General features: G+C 42.1%; 1 protein-coding gene across 1 annotated transcript in view; it reads left to right on the top strand.

Annotated features, from left to right (window-relative positions):
- The first annotated feature begins 6812 nt into the window (after positions 1–6812).
- anox (acyl-CoA-binding domain-containing protein anorexia) overlaps positions 6813–24877 on the top strand; it is a 38769-nt gene continuing 20704 nt past the window's right edge. The window contains exons 1-5 of the mRNA XM_075878690.1: positions 6813–7236; positions 9675–9739; positions 10489–10585; positions 16743–16799; positions 23270–23383. Of these exons, the coding sequence (XP_075734805.1) occupies positions 7093–7236; positions 9675–9739; positions 10489–10585; positions 16743–16799; positions 23270–23383 (477 nt within the window). The 5' untranslated portion in view covers positions 6813–7092. The remainder of the gene's footprint in view (positions 7237–9674; positions 9740–10488; positions 10586–16742; positions 16800–23269; positions 23384–24877) is intronic.

The raw sequence follows: 24877 nt of genomic DNA on the forward strand, positions 1-24877 counted from the left end.
TTCGCCCCCCCCCCCCCCCTTTCCTGAACGGCAAGCACGCCCATGGGTGTACCCCTTTCAATGCGGACAGTTTCGCCCATCTAAGTGTGCTCGAAGTGCCGGGAGATGTACCTCTCACTGAAGTGCAGCTCGCACACAGCCGAGTTATCTTGAAGCAGCTTGTCAGCGCGCGGGATCGCTCTACGCCACTGCGCTAACAGAGCTTCGTCCTTTGGAACGCCGAACAACGCATGCGTCTTTTTAGCTGGCTAATAGCCTGTAGTGAACCAACACCACCTAGATTTTTTAAGGCCCCTCCACGAATTCTCCTTTGACGCGTGACGTCACCACACTACGACGGCGGGAGCAACCGGTGCGGTAGCGCTATCTGACGGCAGCGGCTGCCGTTCCTGCTCGAGCGGCAGCCAGCCGCCGTTCATGCTGATTACTGTGAGCCATGGTTTCGTAGACAAAATGAAAAATACTTAATTTAACCCAACTTCTTGAGAAAACTTTTATTTCACGATTGTCAATACATCCAAAATGCTGTCAGAATGCAACTTTAGGCAAGAAAAGCACTACGTAAACATGTTTTCTAGCTTGCTCACAAAACTGTACAGGTGGCTAGATGGATACAACAGTCCACCTTTGTTACGAAAGCTGGTTGGACGAGTGAGCTGAAAATCTTCTCCTTGAACTGCCATCGTGAGTAGTGTTATGCAAACTTCGCAGTTTGTTTAAATGACACACTTTCGCGCAATATAGCCAGCAAGATCAGCCTGGAATCACTTCTAGCAATATGCTGGTTGTGGTCAATAGGTGCTTGCACAAAACTAGGCTCATTCACAGTGCTTGCACTGCCAACTGAATCGTCTTGTGGCAGTGTGTCAGTAGCAGCATTGATCTCCAGCAATGAAGCTAGCTCGCCTTGGTCACAATTCCCCTGGCTAATTGTTTTCACGAGACCATAGAATGACAGACAAGTAATGGTTAGCAAAAACTGAGTTGGCGTGGGGTGGTCGTTGGTGCCGGATGACTGACGTATAGTACCAAATAAATTTTCTAATGGGTCTTGGCTGGTCTTTGATGTCATTATGTATTTGAATGCTACTTTCCCTGTCAAAAAAGAAAGCACTTCTAGCACACTGCTTATAGTCACACGCAGTCCAGTCACGTAGATTATATGCACGTAGTCCTGTAGCACATACTTCGGCTGAAAATGAAGGTCACACACGGCAGATGTGTCGTCCAGGGCTTTGTCCGCTCGATGCAAATTTCTTTCCCATTGCTTCTTCAGGGCTGCATCCTTCGGAACGCCGAACAAAGACGGCTTCTTGCTGCCCTTCACGTGGACGTAACCTGTACGACAGCCTGGCGCAAAACAGTGGTTTTGCCACCGCGGAAGCATTTTAACCTCGTTTGAGGGTCACTGCTTGTCAGGCCACATTACTGTTCACCGAAGAACCCAGGGGATTGAGGATGCAAAGCACGACGAGTTTTCAAAGTAATAAAACTCGCACACACCGACCGCCACTCCAAACAGGCAGCAACTGCCCTAGCGCCAACGCTAGCTACATTTAATGCGGCGGTAGCGCCGCGCCGCGGAGGCGCGCCGAAGCCCGTTTGTGTGACATTGGCGCCGTCACCGCAATGCATGGCGCCGGCCGGCGAGTGAGCCCACTACCCTATTCTAGCTCACTTTACCACTGTAGAACTACAGTGTACTAGAAGAGGGCAGTGGGCTTACTCCCCGGCGGAGGGTATGCGGTGGGGTGGCTCCACAAACGTCGCCAGTGTGTGTTTCTCTCTTCGCCCGGGCGGCGGCGCTGGCATCGCCATCAATAGAACTTTGGGGGAGCGTGACGGCTGAAAGTGCTGGCCAGCTCTTGCGCAGCAGCAGTTGTCGAGCGACGTGCTATTGCTGTGGCTATTGTAGCGCCAAGTTTTTGCCGTCGGCTGTGAGCCGTACGCACCACTCAAGAAATCGGTATGTTCTTTAGTGCCTAAGCCATGCCGCGATATCGGCAAAACCACTGCTACGCGCCTGGGTGCCAAACAGGCTATGTGTTCGTGAAGGGTGGGCCGAAGCTGTCGTTGTTTGGCGTCCCGAAGGATGAGAACAGGCGTAAACAATGGGAGAAGAACCTGCGCAGAGCGGACAAGCCCCTGGAAGACACCAGCGCAGTGTGCGAGCTCCACTTCGAGCCGCGTTATGTGCTCAGAGACTATGTGCATATTATTGAGGGAAAAGAAGTGCGGATACCTCGCGGGAGACCCATTCTCCGCGCTGATGCTGTGCCGACGCTTCTACCCAATCTGCCAGCTTACCTTAGTAAAAAGCCGACACAAGAGAGGACCGCTCGTAAGAGGAAACGATCGGAATCTTCAGACGGGCAATTGAAGCCCGCATTCTGTCCTTCCGACAATGCGGTGTCTGGGCCGTTTGCACACACCGACGACGTTGTTGATGCAGGCTGTGAAGAATGTCCACAAGCGTCTACATCTCCACCATCTGCCAATGTGAATCAGTTCAACCTAGAAGTGCCTTCACCATACTGGAGTAAGCACAGTTTCCCTGGCCATGCCGGTGTTGTATACTGCACGGCCGCGTTGACCACTAATGCCGAAGTGCTCTCCGAGCAGGTGGTAATGTTTTCAGAGTCGCAATGTGCCGCATACTGCAAAGTGCTTGCTAGAGGCGTTTTGATAAAGGAAGGGCCGGTGCATACAAAAACGGAGGCCGAGGACGAGTTGCGAAAGACTGACCGGATGCAGCTATGTGCGGGTGCAATGAGGCTCGAGGACTATGATGAAGCTCTCTTCACAACTAAGCTTAGGGACCACGTGTTGACGCGCCAAGGACTGTACTTCAGCAGGAAGTGCCTAGGCCAGGTGCCTAAAGAAGGTAATTATCACTCTTTATTTTTGAACAATGACACATCACGCTGTTAGCGTAGAAGAGGCTGTGCATTACAATGCTTTCGTGTCTTTTTCAGGAACGCCATGCGTCTCCTGTCGGTACCTAAGGCGAGCTTTGTTGACACGCCGAAGCCGAGTGCAGCGTAGGAACACAAAGGCACGCCTCAACATTGCCCAGAAACTTAAAACAGCAGTAAGAAGAAATAAGCGCCTTTCCACCCGTCTCTCTGATACAAGGGAGAGCCTTGCGAAACTGCAACAGCAAGCTGCAGCAAAAAATGCAGATGTTCTCCAGGAACAGATTGGGAGCCTACCTACCCATCAGCAAGAAGCTGTTAAACACTGCTTTGCAGCAGCTAAAGTGAAACCTAATGGTCTTCGATACAGCAAGAGCTGGCTTCTCGACTGCATCATAATGAAGATGAAGGGTCCCCGCTTGTACGAACACTTGCGTAAAAACAAAATTCTTGCCCTGCCAAGCAAATCAACTCTGAAACGTTATGTATCTGTTTACCGTACACTTTTTGGCTTCAATGAGAAAATCCTGAAGAAATTGAATAGTGAAACAGCGGAGCTCGACGTCAGCAAGAGGCACGGGGGATTGCTCATCGATGAGCTGAAACTTTCTGAGAGCTTGTCTGTTAGGAGCAGTGGTACAATTGAAGGCTTTGTAGACTTGGGCCCATTTACCACACAAAAGGACAAAAGCACTCCATCTGACCATGGTATGGTGGTACTTTTTGTTCCATTCCAAGGAAAATGGAGTCAGGTCATAGGGGCTTCGCAACGAATGGCAACATGAAAGCAGATATTCTCGCCAAGGTTGTTGTAGAGGCCACAATACTAGCAGAAAAAAGTGGGCTCTTTGTCGATTTCATAACAACTGATGGGGCAAGCTGGAATCGAAAGATGTGGAGGATGATGGGAATACATGCAACTGCTAGTTCGATTAAGTGCAAGGTCCAGCGCCCTTCTGACCCAAAGCGGCACTTGTTCTTCAACTCAGACTTTCCTCATCTAATCAAATGCCTCCGGAACTCCCTGTTGAAGAGCGGCTTCAACACCCCAGCTGGCCATGTAAGTTTCTGCATGTGTAACATGTATCGCCTCTTTTAATTACTGCATATTTTGCCTAGTTTTTCAGTGTCGAGCTATTCGTTTAACAGTACAATGCAATATGATTTGTTCATTCCTCTCGAAAATTCGTTTTGCAGTAGGGACCATTTGCCTAAAGGGCAGTTACTTTTCCTGTTGCTTGTCGATCATTGGAGGGTTTACATTGTGCGTGGGGCTTTATTTATTTGGGGAAAATTAACCTGGAGGGTATCAACGAACATTTTGCAGGCTCATTTACATTTTTGCTGCAACTAGTGCGCATCGCAACAAATGTCTGGTTTTGTCTTGGAATCATATTCCAGGTCAGCATTCGGCCGGTGAGGGAAGCCTACAAGATTGATGCCAATAATGTGACCCTCAAGGCTATGCCCGGAATCACCAAGTGCTATCTCAATCCAAATGGCTTTGAAAAAATGAGAGTGAGCATCGCGTTTCAACTGTTCGGTGCGAGAGTCCTCCAGGCTTTCCACCTCTACAGGAATGAGCTGGACAAGATATTTGGAACCATCAATGCCACCCAGGAATTCTTCAGGTAACTGTACCGCTATTTAATTCAATTCACTTCGTTATTTTAGACATAAATACACAATGTGAATTATGTCCTCGAGCTTAGGCAAAAGATGACCCGTATGTCTCCTGACGAGGCCTTCACCCCAGACAACACCGTGCCCCAGACTAACCAATCTCCCTGCCAGCCAGCTTATAGAATGTTTTTAGTAAACATTCCTTAAAGTGCAAATGAAGGAGTTTGCAGTTTTTTGCCCGACTGCATGACGGTGGCTGTAATCCGAGAGGCCATGTCAACAAGAATTCAAGCAATATTGTTTTATTCTATTTTTTCAGCAAGGTGAGCCAGTTGATATCAGTGATGACATCACGGTATGCTGCTGAAGCTCTCCGGCCAGGCTCCTTGAAAGAAGAAACCCTGAAGGACTTCCTGTCGTACCTTGATCAGTGGGAAAGGCATGCCAAAGGAACTGGTGGATTTTTAAGTGACTCCACAGCAGCCGACTTGCGTGTCACCATTTCAAGCACTCTCGAGTTGCTTGCCTACTTAACATCCAAGGTTGGATACAAGTACCTAATGACATCAAGGACCAGCCAGGACCCACTCGAGAATTTCTTCGGAATTGTAAGACAAGCCTCTGGCAATAACGATCACCCGACTCCAACACAGTACCTAATCACTGTGAATTGCCTCTCATTTTATGGTCTGGTTAGGTCTGTTAGCAATGGAAACTGCGAGGAGGGTACCCTGGCCTCCTTGCTGGAAGTTGACTCGCTCAAATAATCAACTGATAGAGAGGAGTGCAGTCAAACTGCTGCTGCCACTGCAGCTGAAGAGAAAACAAAAAAAATCATGGTACACCAGCATAATGCTGGCCTGCAGGCTTCAAGTGACCATAACCAGCACGTGGTCAGAAGCGACTCCAGGCTCATTTACCATATTTCGGGCTATGTTGCACGAAAATGCATTGTCAATGCTAAAACAAAATGCCAAGATTGCGTCAAGCTGCTCACCGTGACCTCACCTGTTGAAAGTTTTCAGCTTGCTCGGCTAACAAACTATTGTGACCGAGGAGGCCTCCTCCATCCCTCTAGTCAGCTGTACGGCTTTGTGAAAAAGCTCGAAGATATCTTCACAGATTGTTTCTGCCAGAGCGAGCTGCACTCTGACAGCATTATGGACATGCTGGCAGTTGTTCAGCACAGACTTTCCATCGAAATTGGTTGCAGTGTGCATGCAGCTACTCCCACAGCGAAAGTAATTAGTTTTTACGTTGTCACACGTCTTCATTTTTATGTGAAAGGACTGAACAGTGACCAAGGAGGAAAGCGGCAGAGGGCCAAGCAGCTGAAGCTGAGCCGTTGCACATGAAGTGAATAAAGTGTGTAAATCAGTGGTTGAATATTGTGCTTCAGTTTTGAAAATAAGAGCTTCATGTCCGGAACAGAAGCTTGTACATAGGCCTCACAGATGTGTAACTGCGTAATTATAGTTATTAAAAACCCCGAGAAAACTACTGTGCCATGTGCAACAACCGAATTAGAACAAAAGATATTTCAGCTACAATTTCATTTCATCATAGCAAAGGCACAAACTCAGCCAGCACGCCTGCATGTTAAAGCTCGGCTAGGAAGCGAGCGAGGTGTTATATCGGGGAAAATACGATGTGGCCTGCACAAATGTAGTGCTTGTCAAAATGTGCAAAGAGCTCAAGCTCCCCCGCCCCCAAGAAAAAAAAAAAGCATTAACTGCGTCGCACTAGAAAGGAGCAAGCATATCTGCATAAGCTGCCATCGGACTGACTTTCGGCAAATCTATCGCAAAAAAAAGGAAATAATGGCGAACCGAGAGCAACATACGCTCTCAGTACAGTCAAAGGGAAGTTGATACAAGCAAGTTTATTATAAATATCGAAGAAACGCGCGTCGCAACTCGTACGAGCGGCCAGCGGCGAGCAGCTTCTGCAGGCGAAGCTTCCATCGAAGATGCCTGTGGCGCCACCTCTCCTATGCGACACCAACTGCGTCAGAGGAGCGGCGGAGTAAGCCCACTGCCCTCTTCTAGTACACTGTAGACTTGTAGTAGAACTTAGCATTTTGGATTGACTTGGCTAAAAAATAAAAAAAAAAACATTTGTTATCGCAAGTAAAATTATCAAAATAAAACTTAAAAACCTCGTATTTTATGCTATATTTTATTCATTTGCAATAGTTATTAAAAGTAAAAACAAAATTGCACAAATACTTTTGTTATGATTAAATTATTGTGAAAATGGCTTGCAGTCGTTTGGTAGCCAAATTGATATCGTGACATATCCAAATCGCGCTGTACGGAGGCAATGGAAAATTTTAAAAACCTGCAGATTCTACCACTTTCCAACCAGTGCAGTACTGTTCAAATTGATGGCGTGACCTGGTTTCGCCGAAGTTATTTTCGTCTGAATTATGTGCAATTTCCGCGCGAACAGCTAAATGCTGCGCATTAGATAGGCAGGGAATATCTACCAGTATTTGATTTGACATTTGTAACAGCTGCTCAGGTAGCGCTCCAAAAATTCGATCCCGGAGAAAATGGCTTTGAATAATCAGGACGATGCTTTAAAGGAATGGGACGAGCAAAAGAACATCTTCTTAAAAGCCGCGGAGCATGTTCAAGCCCACGTCGGAAACCTGGCTAATGATCAACTGCTCTACCTTTATGCCAGGTACAAACAGGTGCGTGCCAGGGATTTTGCGTTATCAGTTCAAAATAGCAATAATAATTGTTGATGGTATACTGTGTTAACACTTCACACAAGCGCCAATATATATGTTAAACTTACGTGACGTAATGTCAGGCGACCTGACGCCTTACATAATTTTTCGTAATGTCGTGTTGAGCATACACCAACAACCATACTATTGCTCCATCAGGCACTGTACTGTCAAATGAACTATACTGAGCAGTGGTGTTGACTTTTTTTTCGGAAAGTCGGGCCGGGACGCTTCCAAAAAGTTACCAATTTTAGCCAAAAGTCGCTAAACGATGACGCATGGTGAATTTTTTCGCGAGTCTTAAGTGTTTACTTGTTAAAGCACGTGAAGAGATTTTTTTATTTAAACACTATGTTAAATCAATATCTGGTGCGGTGAATAAAATCGGACAGTGGTGCTCCCTCCTGGCTAATCGACTGTAAACATGTGAGCAGTTGTAGTCCACCTGTCTGCGGCGAACCGTGAGTCGTTCAATAGAGCCGCTTTGCCCACCTCAAAATAAAATGAGTGCTGGAAACAGCCACAAGCAGCTTGATCCTGTATGCTTCGGCCTCATTTATAGAAGCTTGTTCTGAGCATCCCACTGTTCCCACATTTTTTTAATGTTCTATGTCTATTTTAGATTGCTCTATCTCAAATTTTGAAAGTCCCCCCAAATGTCGCTAGAGCTCCAAATAGACAAAATTGTCGTTAGCATGACTGCTAAGACGCTAAATTCAGCGACTTTCTCGCTAAGTTAACACCACTAATACTGAGACACCTGTGCTTGTTTGCAGGCAGCTATGCAGCACAAGACTGAAATTCAGCCTTGTTAAAAAAGAATGGTATTGTACCAAAGGCAGCACATTGAATTTTCTGATCTCTAGGCCCGATGAACTCTCGAAGAGTGAATTTTGAACCAAGCAAATTGTTAAAATTGGAGAACACATGTTTCCATTTCACCCAACAGTAAATTTTAAATTATAAAAAGTAAGAAAACAAGACCCTGCTAGGTCCTCTATGTTTTATTCTACCTACAGAATATATCATTAAGGCACAATATAGTGGCAGTGTGCACATTTAGGAATCCATGTGGTTGAGTAGGATAACGAGCCCTACTACTATGGCATCTCTTGCAGTTTGTAAGTTCCTTTGAGTTGTTGATATAATTCTGACAAGACATTGCATGTTGCCTGTAAAAGTTTCTTTAAATGATTCAATCCTGTGAAGTTAAATTGAATGCTAGGTCTTTTGCTGGATGTCATGGATTGCTCCTGGATTGATTTTCCTCTTTTTACAGCTTGCTTCAAGGTGAAAGAAACCCACAGGAAGTCACTCTGGGCAAAGAAACTTCATTTATTGAATGTAACTCTCTGGATCATGTGCTATGAACATTTGCATCACCTTTTTATGTACTCTTCTTTGTATTTGAACACCTTGAATATATTACATAAGTTTCTTTTCTACTATTTAGGTTCAACAATACAGTCTGAATTCCATATCTGGGCTTTATTTTTTAATGATCCATTTCATATTTCATTCGTCTTACTCTTGATTATTGATTTGGATGCTCTAAAGTGCATGAATTTGCTTGCCAAGTGTAAACTGACATCTGGCTACAAAATGGACCCTTCATGAAGCCCTTGAGGCAGTGGACAGTGAAAATTCCTTCACCATGCCTGTGCAGATCATTCTCAAAGCAAAAATTAGATGCATTATAATGTCCTAATGATGTGTAGTTGTTAATTACGGAAACCTTAGCACATGTATATGCAAAATAAAAAATGGCAAAGGAGGGCATGTCGAGGCGTCGATCGCTGGCTTGAAAGGATACACGTTGAGTGCACAGCCTTTGAGTTCTGTAAGAGAATATGAAAGAGGAAGAAGTTGCTAGACTCTCAGACCAAGATTTCCTTTTTCAACAAAGTTAGAACAAAGTATCCATAAAACTTCCAGTAAGGTCTGATCAAAAAATCACATTTTATTTCATAGCACAGGTATTTCTGCTGGTAAGTTTTGAAGAAAGTTTGAAAATAAATGTGCCAATTAAAGAAGAGGGGAGGGGGGGGGGGGCATAGTAGGGTAATCTGGCTACATCAATGAAAAGCCCTGGACATACCTTTGCCATGACTAGATTGCTACTTGCACAATCTTGCTAATGTCTTTCAGATGACTAAGTGCATTTTTTGCTAGCCAAAGTACAACAGCTGGTTGCAATCACCATGTGCGCAGTTGTTTTGAGCTAATGGCAGTAATGGAAGGAGATCCCTTTGTTGTCTTAAAAGAAACGATCTGAATAGTGTTATTAATTTTAATTTTAAAGAAGAGGACATACGTCTTTTTGCTGCGCAGTGTCGGTGTTTGACAGTGCCTTCTTACCAGCTGCACTCTTTGGTGTAATAGATTTCTCTTTTATGTAGGTCCTAGACGGCCCATGCAGGCTACCAAGGCCAGCTTTCTACGACTTTAAGGGCCGCCAGAAATGGTAATTAGCTGTGATGATGCGAGAAAGTCTTGATTATTTTATAAGAATATTGGGTAATATTTAACAATTATATATGTCTGTACTGTACCAGTGCTGTGATTTTGCTTCAACAGATAAGCTTCAAGCGCTTGTTAAAGGACATTTTTGCAGTATATATAATGACATCTCAGTGTTCAATCATTTTTGCACATTCTATAGAAAGCGTTATTATAAATAATCATCTAGAGCGAGTGTTAAAAAGCTTCATAAACTTAATTAGGCTGCCAGAATATGGATTGCTTTATGGAAAGTCTTCTATATTTATTTAAAAATAATTTTTCATCACGAATAAAATTTTATAGTGACACTTGTGTATACAATGGTTAGTAACGATAGGTTCGCCAGAATGGTGCAGTTCATCATTTGTTTTTATTTATCATCATAGTACTTGCTGTTAATGTAGTCTTTGTCGTAACAGTGAATAACCACAAATACCTTGTAAAAAGTTGTGTTCTATGCTGCAGGGGAGTGAACTTGGCAGAATTGTTTTTATTACAGAATAGTTCATAAATACCTGCTTACAGTACCTGCCATTCTAAAAATCTCATTGCAAACTAGCTGGCTAGTGAATCACCTTGGCATGCACTTGTGGCTGTTCTTTTGGCCTTTCCTGTAAGCGCCGTCTTCCTCATTATGTTTATTCATCACCATAGTTCTGACATTTTCACACTCGAGTGCTCAACAGAATAAAGAGATTTTTCTATTAACAGGGATGCCTGGAATCGGTTAGGTGAAATGACAGCTACCACAGCAAGGGATGAATACGTGGCTTTTGTCTCTCGTCTCTTCCCCGATTGGAGGCCTGAGGTATCGTTACATTTTCCATGCTAAGCCTTCTGCATGGGACTAAACACCCCAGAATCTGTTTTTCACTATAATGTTAATCTTTTTAACATAACTATATTTTTCATTGTGGTCTGTCAGTTGCTTCTATATATACTAAATTCAATATAAAGTTGTTGTAGCTCCATCAGGCTATTTATTGAGATAAACTGATGTCTAGTTTATAACCATTTAGAATTCGAGCTTCTTTACCTGGATAGCTCCCCATACCCTGTCTTTCGTTTCTTTTGTGTTAAAATGCTTCGCTTCCCATTTTCCAGGTTTCAGGCTAGGGATTAGTGAGGATAATGTGCATGGTGCTGATCATAAACTACGGTATTTGTTGTCTTGATAAAGAGAAGTCCACTTGTTGAAATATTGGTTCCAGTAGTATTCTCTATTTAAGATATGAGGCCTAGTGGAAAAAGTGAATTTTTGTCAAAATGTATTTTTTTGTTTTTGAATATGTTACGTGCACAAATTATTGGCCGTAATTTTGCTGCGTAAAGCATCCATCTGTGTCATTTCTTTCAAAGCAAAAATATTAGACCACCCAGTCCCCATGAAACTGAAACTGAAAGTGCCAGTTATGCATGTAGCATAAAGTTACCTTGATATGTAGCATTTTTTTGGTTGTTTAGCAATCATATAAAGTGAAAATATGTGATAGTGCTCTGAAATCAATCACAATATATCATTTTTAATGAAAAGTCATCAACTTCTTACTAGCTGAACACATAAAGTGGTACATGTGTTGTTCATGCTCAAGGACACGTATGTGAGCCTGTAAACCATCAAATTTGCTTTGTTTGATGATGTATGTCATTTAAATAATAGAAACAGCAGCACATTTGATACTTTTAACGAAATTGGGACCGAGTCTAGCCCCTACACAGGAAAAACACGGCTGACAATTGATCAGCATTGCAGCACGAAATCGTCCTGTTGTGGCACTGATGCTGCAAAACAAGCTACAAAAGAAAATTTAGAGTCGCCACTCGTGAAAAGGCACACAGTAGTAAGGTTAACTATGAAACTGGCAACAAATATTGAGAATTTTAGCCCCCCTCATCATTTTGTGTAAGCACTGCACCTGTTTCTAATCTTCCTTGTTGATTTTCTTGCAAATTTCTGGTATTCTTCCTTATGGGAACAGTTGTAACTCTTTTGTTAATAAACACTTTTCATTAAAACTTGGCACACTTTTTTATCTCTTCAGCAGACGTGCAATGAACCTCAATAAGCAAAATTGTGCTACAAGATTTAATTATGGCTGTATTTTATATGAAGGTGGCCCTAGTGCTAGTGCATACTTTCTTGGTTATTTAGTTATTATGTTTTAAGTATTTATCAGGTTTCATTTCTTTTGCACAGGCCAAAGCTTTGTTCATGTCCCTGCAAAAAATAAACTTTTTTTCAATGAGTGCAGCTTCAGTTATGAGTGTTTGTGCAAGGCATACTTTTAATTACTTTTAAAGTGTGAAAAGTAACAAACAATAGGATTTGCAAAAGGGTTTCTTGAAGGGCTAGTTGGTACATGATACTGAAGAGAACAGCGCAAAAAATGGGATGGAGAAAGATTGAACACACGACGCAAGCGCTTGTGTTGTGTGTTCAATCTTTTTCCGTCCCATTTTTTGCGCTGTTCCCCTCAATAAGATTCGCTTTGTAATGCTCACATTTGCCTAAAAAGATGTGATTTATATTGCAGGCTAATAATCTCTTATTGCTTTTTAAAAAAATTTTAGTCACTTGACCTCATACCTTAAAGGAGCAGTGACATAAAATTTATTACTCATGTCAAGATTTTTGAATCAATGAGAGCTGTTGAATCCCTAGTAGCGATTCATGAGCTATAATGCAACTGAGGAATCAATAACTATCACTGTTATTAATTTATATGACTGGTATCTAACATGATTCATAATGGCCAGCAATCTGGCCATTTTTAGCGCTGGGAGCACTTCCTCACCGCCACCTCCAGATCATGCCACAGCTGGCCACTTCTCCACTGAAAAGAATGACGTCAGGCTCAGCTGCTCCACAAACATTTTATCTGCTAGGCGCATGCCTTGTCACTTGCATTGCTGTTGTCACCATACAAGGTGTCGACTACGGTTGAATACGTCAGCTTGAAATAGCCTCGATTCATGATGTTGTGAATCATTTTTGCTTCAATCGACCCTTTGCAGAACAGTGATTCCAAAATTGGCGCCGTTACAAGCAGCAATGAGCATCCATGCTTTGGCCATGCTCGCTCGTGTGTCTCAATTGGTGTGTTTTGGCATGCACAGCATTCAGGTATATGTGAAGGGGTCAATGGAATATCGGTATAGGGAATGCACACCAGCAGAAAAATAGAATACATTCCCTGCTTGCCAGGTTTTGCATCTTGAGATAGCTCCACCTATCCGGCCTCTCACGGTTTGGCGGCAGTTACCCGGTACTCTTACGCGAACGCAAAGAAGTTTATGAATGAACTAAAATTCACTAATAATGATACCTGCGTGTTACTTGTTAGCGATGATATCTATATATAAGCTACTCCACTTTAATAGATTCTAATCGTGTTGGTGTGTAACATACGTGTAATGAAAAGGCACGAGCAGACGTTGAATCATAATCTTCTTTTTCGCCAATCTTTTATGGGTGGTTTGCATCTTGGTAATTTCACGAAATCATTCAAAGTGGTGGGAAGAAGATGAGGCATGACGAGTGAATACATTTCTAGGCTTTGGTGCCAGTGGGCGCCACGATAAGAACACTCGAATCACTACTAGCGCATCGTCACTGAGGATGGTATGCGTGGAATGTGTCACACCGAATACGTAACGCTAGTTGTATGTCGCAGGGGCGCTCCATTTTTCATGAAGCTCTGGTACACTATTTGCAGTCAAAATAAAATAACTTCCACATAACGGAGGCAATTCAAATTAGGCTAAGAGGACCTACGCACACTGAGCAATCAAATGAAGGGCACATCTCGATTCTGAAGTTTGATGTCAGTGCTCCTTTAATAATTTTTTATAGAATACCTACCCCGTATTTTAAAGCTCAGCTCTGAGCCTAGGTGTGAGTGGATGCTTTCCTATACTTTCTCAGAATTTGCTTTTATTCTTTAGTCTGATATTTAGACCTGTCTTGATTAATTGATTGATTGATTTGTGGGGTTTAACGTCCCAAAACCACCATATGATTATGAGAGACACCGCAGTGGAGGGCTCCGGAAATTTTGACCACCTGGGGTTCTTTAACGTGCACCCAAATTTGAGCACACGGGCCTACAACATTTCCGCCTCCATCGGAAATGCAGCCGGGATTCGAACCCGTGACCTGCAGGTCAGCAGCCGAGTATCTTAGCCACTAGACCACCGCGGCGGGGCTTTAGACCTGTCTTGGTCAGTGCGCATAAGCTGGGTAGCAATCGAGGAATTAGTTAAGAATATTGCATGCAATCATGGATGTACAGGGTACCCCAGCTATCGTAAGCCAGAGTATAAAGATATGCCATAGCACACTATGAGAATGTGACCAAGCGCATGTTGCCTGGAGGACATCAAACTGTTTTTTGTCTTCTTATTAATTGCCTAGTTAGGCATGTTTAGTTAGGTATTTGCTGCAGCAGCAAAGCTGGGTGAAAAATTCTAATGATACAGTTGTAGATCAGTTTGTGAAACATCCTTAATATCTACTATGTATTAGTGTTTTTCTGCTTATTACAGGTGCCCGCAAAATATAAAAATATATCATATGACATACTCAGTTGCACCTCTGTGCGCTGTGATTACAAATGATATGCTTTCTTTACGGCAGTTTAGACAATTCCAAGCAGGTTCAGCGGTTATCGCTTGTGTTACTACTAGCAAAACATGCATCATCGCACATTCCTGTTGAGGCAGCACGCTACGCCAAATTTTATGGTCATTTTCATGCAGAACATTAGGGAGCGATGCAATATGGTGCACAAGCATGCATGTAATGTGATATTAATTTGTACTTTGCAGGCATCTGTAGTAAGCAGAAAAACACCTATACTTAAACGGGCCTTGTGGCACTTTTAGGGGCGAAGCTCCTTAGGGCGTGGGCTGTGCGTCCCCTGTAGCCTGTATGTAGCCACCTCTAGTTCAGTTCTTGCAGTGTTCACTAGATGGCGGTACCGTCCCCTGTATGTAGCCACCTCTAGTTTAGTTCTTGCAGTGTTCACTAGATGGCGGTACCATCTCCTGTATGTAGCCACCTCTCATTTAGTTCTTGTAGTGTTTACTAGATGGTTGTACTTGTAGCTGATGATGAAAAGATGCAAGATGTTATAAACTAGAAAGCGGTACTTGTAGTTGATGAAAGACACGAGATCTTATAAAATAGGAATGATGTCACATATGGCGCATGTCATTGGTTGAAGGCAATCGTTCGATTTAGTGCGGCGACGTACGCTAGGGGGAGCGATGTAATAAAATCGAGTGGGCAAAATGTACAGAGGATTCATGGTTTACTAGGTTTACCTCCGGAGCTTCGCCCACTCATCATCATTCACTTCGTGGATATGGCGGAATTTTTTTTTTCTTCTGCATTCTGCAGCACTGGAGTTTGTACACCAAATTCTGAGACGAACGCAAAAATAATGATTGAAATTAGTACATGGTAACAGAAGTTATTAGCTTTCAAACTTCAAAACACCAGAACAACTTTTTCTTTCGCTATTCACTCACCCTGGGGTGTAAAATGCCATTTTCATTCACCGCGCACCTTTTGAAGGGATGTACCGTACGACTCTCCTCGTGGCCCCGCCGCAGTGGTCTAGTGGCTAAGGTACTCAGTTGCTGAACCTAAGGTCATGGTATTCAATCCCGGCAGCAGCGGCTGCAATTTCGATGGAGGTGAAAATGCTGTATGCCTGTGTGCTCAGATTCGAGTGCAAGCTAAAGAACCACAGCTGGTCGAAAATTCCGGAGTCCTCTACTACGGCATCTCTCATAATCATATGGTGGCTTTGGAACATTAAACACCACATATCAATCAATCGACTCGTCTCATGGTGGCTATTGTACAATGCTCCTAGCATCTTTTTGGAATTGTTTTAACATTTATATATTTAAAAACAAATATTGTTGTATCTGAGAAAGTATAGAGAGTTCTTTTGTAATTTGTATTTCACAATAGTGTGACCTATCGGGACCATAAGATTATCACGCGTAAGTTGTTGCATTGTACCAATCAAAACACACAGCCTATGTCATCACTCCCCCGTGGTGAACCGTTTATTCTGAACACCAAAATAGCTGCTGTGTGTTGCTCTAGTCTGAAAACAGTGTGGTTTCTCTGTAGAAATAAAATTACAACAGCTTTGTTTTTGGCATTGTCACTGGTGGGACGATATTGGTGCATTCTATGGTTCGAGTACAAGCAATGAAAATAACACTCAATTTGAATCGCAGGGCCCCAAATAGAAAACTAGAAAATGTCTAATTAATTTTAAATATTTTTCTAACTGATCTACAAGTTTTTCAGTGAAATTTTTCACCCAGCTTTGTCACTTCAAAAACGAGGTAATTAAACATTCTTAATTAAGCAATTAATAAGAACACATACAATTGTGTGATGTACTTTAGGCCAGTGGTTCTCAAATGGGGGTTCGCGAAACCATTTCTATGATCCGTGATCATTTCTATGATCCATTTCTATGATCCGTTTTTTTTCAGCGTGATTGTTCCAGGTATTGATAAACTGACCAAAATGATGTGATAGGGCACATTTGTTTGATGTTTTTGGTAGCAATAAAAGGCACATGTTTCACGCTCCAGTTGTGTTAATTTACCTACATACCCTCCCTCTCCTCCGCTGCAAGGGGTCCCCCATCACTTCCACCAGTCCACAAGTGGTCCCTGACACATCCATGGCTGGAAATCGCTGCTCTAGGCAATAGTCAGCAACCTCCATTTGTTCACATCGTCATAGAGTGCGTCGGCATGTTTTTAAACTCTGGCTAAAGACAGCTGGAGCACCCTATATAATGGGCTTTAGTCACATTGAACAATAGGTATAGCATTGTATCTGGTTGAACCCTTTTTTCTTAATAGGAGTATATTTGCTAGAGTACTTCACCAGTTGCACAAGAATGCTTGTTTTTTTTCTTTGTACACAGGAAAAAAAGAGTAGCACAAAGTCAATGCTAGGAGCTGTGGTGAGCCGGCCTTGTTGGGTAAGGGCGGGTATTTTTACCCAATTTGCTTTATTTATTTATTTTTTCATATCAGTACACATTCACTTATATTTATTTTCTTCAGAAGAGATAAGCCTTGCTCTTGAATTCCTGTATCCTGCAAGTGTGCATCTGTCTAAACCCCTATCACTTATGCTGTAAAGTGATATATGCATTAGTCTGGTTTAGCATTCATTATCTCATTTGCCCCTGCTTTCGATTACTTAGCACTTGCAGTATATGAACAATAAAATTAGATCTGTGTGATAAAAAAATTTTGGGTGTGAAGCAAATTTTATTACTAAAATGTGAGTGCAAACCAAGTTGAATATTTTTCAAAAATTTTTCTAATATTTCTAGAATAATTTTTGTGTAATTTGAAGTGAAATTGCCAAAAAGAATATTGGAGTGCATTACTAAGCATGTTTATATAAGATGTGTGTAAAGTGTTGTCAACAACACTTTGCATGTGAAAGGCACAGATGCTATTTCCTCAGCCTCTTCTCCTCTTTCAACTTCTGTGGAAGCCCAACTGATGTGGTGGACAAGGGTGTGCTCTCTTTAAGTCCACAGTTCTGAATCTGCCTTGTAGATGTCAGTATATATAAGAACATATGAAAATTTGGATGCTAAAAACATTCGGCACCTAATTTTTCGAACATCCTGAGTATGATGCGGTGAAGCATACTGCAAAATTGGAAGGGCCACTGCCAATTGGATGTTGACTGTATTTGCCCTCGGGAAGTTCGAATGGTAAAATTTCAATGCAAATTGAATCGAATGGCAGACAGTATAAGAAAGATAGTTGAGATTTCAAATATTCGCTCGCCCGTAATTTAAAGTGTCAGACATTCGCAGCATTGCCAAAAGATCAGATCAGGGTGTCCCAGTTTACTCGCAGCACGATTTTAAATAAGCTGCTAGCGTTACTCGAAAAAGAACTAATGCATATAGTTTGTAGTACAGTGGACCGAAAATTCTGTGAATGTGTCTGCCAAGCAGGCACCATCTGCCACCTCACAAGGGGTGATGGATACAAGTCGTGCTCCTCCGGTGCCTCAGATGCCGAAGAAGAGGCACAGCTCTTTGGAGCACGCCAGAAAAGAGAAACTCTGCATTACAGGGCCCCCAAAAGGCCCTGTAACCTTAACTGGCAGTCTTTGTACATACAGCGCCAAAGTACTTGCAAATGGAGACACAAATATTGCAGTAGAATGTCAGAGGAATACTGAGTAACCTCGACGATATATAAGAACTTCTATTTACACAAACATACACCAAAAGTGCTGTGTGTGCAAGAAACACACTTAAAATCGAAACACGTCAACTTCCTGGGCAATTACATTATTTTTCTAAAAGACCGGGATTATGCTGCCCGGTCATCCGGTGGTGTTGCTGTTATCGTAAATCAAGGGACAGCATGTACACATTTACCACTTCATACATCCCTCGAGGTGGTGGCTGTCCTAGCCATTATCATGATCAAAATAAATTGATCACAATCTGCTTTATTTACATACCTCTACGCTACCAACTGAATAAACACAAATTCCAGTCATTAATAGATGAATTTCCAGAACCACATCTTCTCTTTGAAGACTTCAACGCACATAGCAATCTATAGGGTGACTCCCGCTGCTATGCACAAGGTCGCCTGACTGAACAATTCCTGTGTTCTCCTGGCGCATGCCTCCTTAATCACAAAGAGCCCACATGCTATAGCCTCGCTAATAGTACCTACTCATCGATGGACCTCAGCATTGTCTCTCCATCGCTCTTACCTTTACTCATATGGAAAGTCGTAAACAATCCTCATGGAAGTGACCACTTTCTTTTAGTTTTTGAGTACACCAACATCTCATGTCTTGCACATGTTTCCAAGTAAAAAAGCTGATTGGGGACAGTTTTATAACATATCTGGGCGAATCATAGATGAAAGTGTACAGTACTTCACAGCTTTTCTGACTGATGCTGCAACCAAGTGTATCCTGCAAACACCTGGACTGTCCTGCAAGCGACGTGTCCCATGGTGGAAAACTGAGTGTCGTAGTGCAGGCAAACAGCAAAACAAAGCATGGTAGCAAGATTCTCACGAACAGCCGAGAATCTTGACAGCTTTAAGAAAATAAAGTCTCAAGGCAGGAGAACGCGCAGACAGGCCAGAAGAAAAAGTTGGCAGAAGTTTTTATCAGGCATCAATTCATATACACAGGAGGCAATGACTGGCAGTTTGGCCGCTTGTCGTTGTCGTGTTTTTCTTTACGCTGCGTTTATGTAATTTCGCGGCTTAAGTATGTCCTTAAGTTTATAAGGTAGCAGAACGACAAATATATTCACACCCCCTGGTAAACACATATGGCGGCAGCTTAGAAGATCAAGAGAACTTCCTAGGCACTCACTTCGAACAGGTGTCCAGTTCCTCCAACTGTCCTGACAATTTCCAACGCCACAAAACAAGAACTGAAAAATAAATACTGGAGCGGAAATCTTCAAGACACAAGGCATACATTGAAGCTTTGTCTTTGGCTGAGTTACCAGCATTGTTAAATTGTTGTAATAAGTCTGCCCCAGGCTCTGACTGTATAGTGTATGAAATGTTGAAACATCTTCCTTCTGAAACTCAAAAAGCCCTCCTTTTCTTGTTTAATGCAGTTTGGCTTTTTGGTCAGATTCCTTCTGCCTGGAAAGAAACAATCATCATCTCAACTCACAAAACAGCGCAAAGATCCGTCCTCAGTTTTAAACTACAGGCCTATAGCCTTAACAAGCTGTCCCTCTAAGCTCCATAACTTAATGTTAAAGGCACGTATGCAAGACGAGCGAAGGACACAGGACAAGCGCTCGTCTTATGCACGTGCTTTCAGCGCTTACATAAGTTATGGATTAGTACCAACTACCCCAAACCCAGTGCTCTCTAAGCTCTTTGAAAAAATGATAAACAGGCGACTGATGCACTTCCTTAAAAGAAACTATCTACCGGACCCATACTAGTGTGTGTTTAGAAACGGTAAATCAACCACCGACCACCTCATATGAATAGGCGTGCAAATACATTCGAACCTCGATATAACGAACACGGATATTACGAAATATTGGTTATAACAAAGTAAATGAAGAATGTTCTTGCAATAGCTGTAGTTAGGAATATACCTTTATTATGAATTTTTAGATATAACGAAGTTATTCCCGAGTATGATGCAACTTTGTTGTGATGAGGTTTAAGTGTACATGACACCTTCACTTATAAGCAATTCTCTATTTCTGTATTCCTCGATATGGAAAAAAGCGTACGACACAACATGACCCTTTGGAATACTAAGAGACCTGTCACATCTAGGTGTACGTCGAAGAATGTTCAATATAATAGAGAGTTACCTGTCAGATCGTACATTCCGTGTGCGAGTAGGTAATGTTTTGTCTCAAATGTATGCCCAGAAAACTGGAGTACCTCAAGTAGAGGTGCTGAGTTTTTCACTTTTCAGTATCAAAATGAACTCCTTGCGACTCTGCATCCCACATAGTTTGTTTTATTCCACGTATGTGGATGATGTGCAGGTTGGCTATAAGTTCTGTAATCCTGCCATGTGTGAGTGGCAAGCTCAGCTTAGCTTGAACAAGCTCTCGAAATGGACTGACAAAAATGGGCTAAAACTTAAGCCACAAAAAAGCACGTGCATCTCATTCTCAAGAAAGCAAGGTTTTCATCCCAATCCTAACTTTGGCGTACATGGCCAACGTCTGTCTGTGAAAACGGAGCACAAGTTTCTAGGCCTCATTCTTGACATGAAACTTACGTTGATATGTATAGTTCTTTATTTCACTAAAATATATAAAGAACAAGTGCATAAAGACTTTGAATATCTTAAAATACTGTCACACACTTCCTAGGGTAGCGATGAGAAGTGTTTAATCAGTCTCTATAAAAGCCTCATACGCACACGTCCAGATTATGTTGCTATAACCGATCAATCTTAGACACCATCAGCCTTAAAGATGCCCGACCCTGTTCACCATCTTGGCATTCGTCTTTCTACGGGTGCTTTTTGAACTAGCCCCATTGAAAGCCTGTACGTAGAATCAAATGAATGGTCGCTCCATCTGCAGAGACGTTACATGTCTTTTACATACTATCTTAAGGTTAACGCAGACAAAGAACATCCCACTCACCCTGCAATTAATGAATTATCCAATTATACCTTGTTCAACAATTGGCCTTCGCAGACTCACTCCGTGTGAGGAGCCTCGCTGAGGTAACAGGTGTTCTCCTTCTAGAACACCGTTTGATGGCTGCCGCAGCATATCCGCCGCCATGGCAGTGGCAGGTTATTGACTGCGATGTATCTTTCGTGGAAGTTGCTAAACACGCACTTACTGCACACACCCGCACTCACTTTCTCGAACTTCAACATGATACACTTGCCTAGAATTCTTTACAAATGCGTCAAAGTCTCTTGCTGGTGTATCCTATGCAGCTGTTGGGCCATCCTTTTTAAATTCCTATATGCTGAACTGGAATGCAAAGCTCATGTGATATTTCTGGCTGTCAAGCATATCAAGGAATTACAACTACAACGTGTGGTTATATACACAGATTTGCTAAGCGTTGTAACAGCTTTGCAAACACTCAAAAAACATAAAATCCTGTTGTTGCGTCGCTTTACTCTGTTTTATGCAAAAGCTACACTCTCAAACGACATGTTGTGTGCTGGTTGCCTGGGCACCGCGACATCACTGTAAACGTGGCGGCGAACCAGCTAGCTGCACCTGTGCATCACGACGCTGCCACCAATAAAATCCATGGCTGTCTCTGCACTTGACAAGAAGCCTGACAGGAGTTCAGGTCATGTTAGCAGCGCCTATGGGATGGGCAAACGAAATACAAATTGCAAATTATCAAACCGAGACTTGCTGATTGGCCGGCAGTATCCAGATTACGCTACACTCAAGTAACACTTACCAGACTACGGATAAAACACACACACTTTACCCATTCATACCCTTTGTCTGGCGGTGACAAACCCATCTGTGAGAGATGTGGAGATCCACTTACGGTCCTCCACATCCTCGTGCAGTGCAACGAGCTAGTTGCTGTAAGAAAAAAGCAATTTTATTGCCCTACAGACAGCAGCTTCCACTACATCCTGTCATGCTCATCGGCAGGATGTTTTAAAAAAATGCTCACGTTTTAAGAAAATGTACATAATTTTCACCCCATTTTCCGAGGTGATCCGTAGCTCAGCCTCTGTTCCAAGGTCACGGCTGCTGTGGCTACATCCTTACCATGGTTTTCTTCGCTATTCACTCTCACTGAACATATTTCAGGTCGCTGTCATGATTTTAGTACTTCTATGTTTTTACCCACGTTAACGCGAGGAGTTTTAAGGCCCCCAGACAGCCACGTACCATATCATTGTTAACATCTCTTATCTTCTGAAGTGGTGCCCTCTATCCATCAATCGTCCCTTGCGCCATAAAGCACCACACATCATCATCATGATCATCAAACGCACATTGAGAGACCTGCTTGATGGTAGGCAATAAGTTTAGCAGACAAAGCTTTGGCACAATGGTGAACACTGGTGTCTCTGAGAAACTATGTAAGTACCGCACTCGTGCAATTACAAGCTTAGCTGGTCGTGAATTGGCTGCATCTGCCATTGCCACCTCAGTGAAATAGAATACAAAGTTGCAGAAGGTGGGTCTTCTAAAGGAACTCTGTCGACTAATTATACGATGAAGCTCTTACTGGAGGTGACTCATCTGATTCACATCCAAGTGGAGCCCTTTGAAATAAAGAAAAAACTGCAGTCATTCTGTACACCCACAGCATAGAATTACACACATTTTGAGAAAGGTTGCCTGGTGTGTCAACATCGGAGTTGATTTTTGTAGCCCCTCTATTATTGAGAAATCTGCGTGAAATGACTGCCCAAGTATCTAATTCTCAGCCGAGTGCCATATGTAACACCAAAGTAAATTTTTTCTAAAGTGTGCAAATAACTACATAGATAAAATTTTCCTATCTGGTCGAAAATGGTATAATAAACAAACAGGCCAATTCATAAATGAAATACTGGAATGAGTGAAAGTACATAGTACATATGTATAACTTGTACAACATAAACCATGCAAGAGAACGATGACTTTCCACTGACTGTAGCAGATGTGCTTGGGCTTCCAATGCGCACAGCATGCAATATAACTGCAAAATACACTGGTTACAGCTAGTTTGAGATTATAAATATTAATCTTAAAGTAGGTCTCAAAGTTGTGATGAAGAATATAGTATCTTATAAATTCAAACGAAGTTTCAGTGCCTTTCGAGCAAGAACCCATGACAGATTTATTCTACCTTTTTTTTGTCTACTTCTCTCTTCCTCTGCTACATTATTTTTCTAGAGTGTGCTGTGTAAATTGTTAGAACAGAATGTGTGCATTTTTATGCATTCACTTTTTGGCATCTTCTGCAGGAACCTAGTGTAGACCCCGAGAATAAGGATGCATTTGACTGGACAAAGGAAGGATGCCTGGAGAGGCTTGCAGAGTGCCTAAACACATTGTCAGTCCATGAGCGCGATGAACAGGTGAAAGACAATGTACAAATACATGTTTCACAGATGATGTAGGTATTTTACTGTATATTTACTCAAATGTAACAATTTTTTTCTCTTTTTTGGGGGGCATTTTTGCTACCTGAAGTTGACCCTCATGTTACAATCGAATACTAAAATTCAAGTTGTATAAAAAGTGCTGTGTGGCACACAATTCTTTAATTTTCATTTTATTTTTTTTTTCTTCCAGGAAAGTCTCCTCTCGCGTTACAATTGTGGTTGCGTTACAGTTGAGTAAATATGGTTTGTGTGCTAGCAGCAATGGAAGAAACAGAATACTGTAAGCATAATACTTTAATTAAGCTCTACACTTTGTGATAGCAAGGTTAATGTGGCATACACTTAATTAGTGTGGGATATGATGCTTGTATGCTTTTCATCAACTGTTTGGCGATCACCATAATTTGAAATATGGACAGGAACAAACATCTGTTACACGTATGTAAATATATAGAACTGTAATTTGTCACTACTGTGCAACCAGCTTCCAAACATGAAACGCCAGTCCAAAGTGCATATTTCAGTTTCAATTAGGCAATCTTACAAATTCAGACGAACCTAGAAATGTAACAATACATTTGATCAGTTTTGTAATTGTTAGCAATTGCATTTATACTAATAGTACACTTCATCAAAGTTTGCAGTGCATGATGAAGCCCATAGACATAGAATATATATTGTAATATTTACTAACTGTACATGCAGACAAACTTTATCTACTGAGAAATTTAGCATTCCTGAAATTCAGAATGGATTAATACTTCAAAGCAGCAGCTGAAATACATTTTTAGTAGTCCATTGGCAGAACCAGAAATGCCTGCTTTTTGTAATATGGCAGTCAATAAACAAGTGGCCTTCAGCGTATATAATTGCTACCAGCCACTGCCTACCACAGTCCAGCCTATAAGTAGAACAGCAGCCATCCTTCTGAAAATAATTTTTATATGTGGTTCACTGTTGTAACTTGGGCATGAAATAAGCTTTTTTAAAACTGCTGTAGCAGCTTTCCATTCCCCTGCCTATGATGCAGTTTCACAAGGAAAATCGAAACAAGTGTGAATGAAAGTTCAATAACTAGCACATTAGGACACCAGGTTGGCTTATTTTGTTTTGTTTATGCTTTTACAGTTGTAGCATTAGTGTTCGCAATAACAGGAAATATGACATACGTATACAGTGGACTTCTGTTAAACAAAACTCAGTAAACGGAGAAGCCGCATAAACAAAACTATCCAGGCACGTTTGGTTGCTCTCCTATATATTTAATGATAAAGAGTTTCGGGTAATCGCAACATTCTTGTTTGCTTATCGTCGGTTAAATGGAACTAAAACGAGCAAAATTCATGAACGGCAGAAGGGGCCAGGACAGTCTAGCAACCATGAAACAAATGCCAAAGTTAGCCTAGCCTAGCTAAGCCAATCCAGCGATTGCACATGTCCGCGCATGCTATAGTGAACTAGAATATG

This window comes from Rhipicephalus microplus, chromosome X (genome assembly GCF_043290135.1).
Source record: "Rhipicephalus microplus isolate Deutch F79 chromosome X, USDA_Rmic, whole genome shotgun sequence".
Taxonomy (NCBI): Eukaryota; Metazoa; Arthropoda; class Arachnida; order Ixodida; family Ixodidae; genus Rhipicephalus; species Rhipicephalus microplus.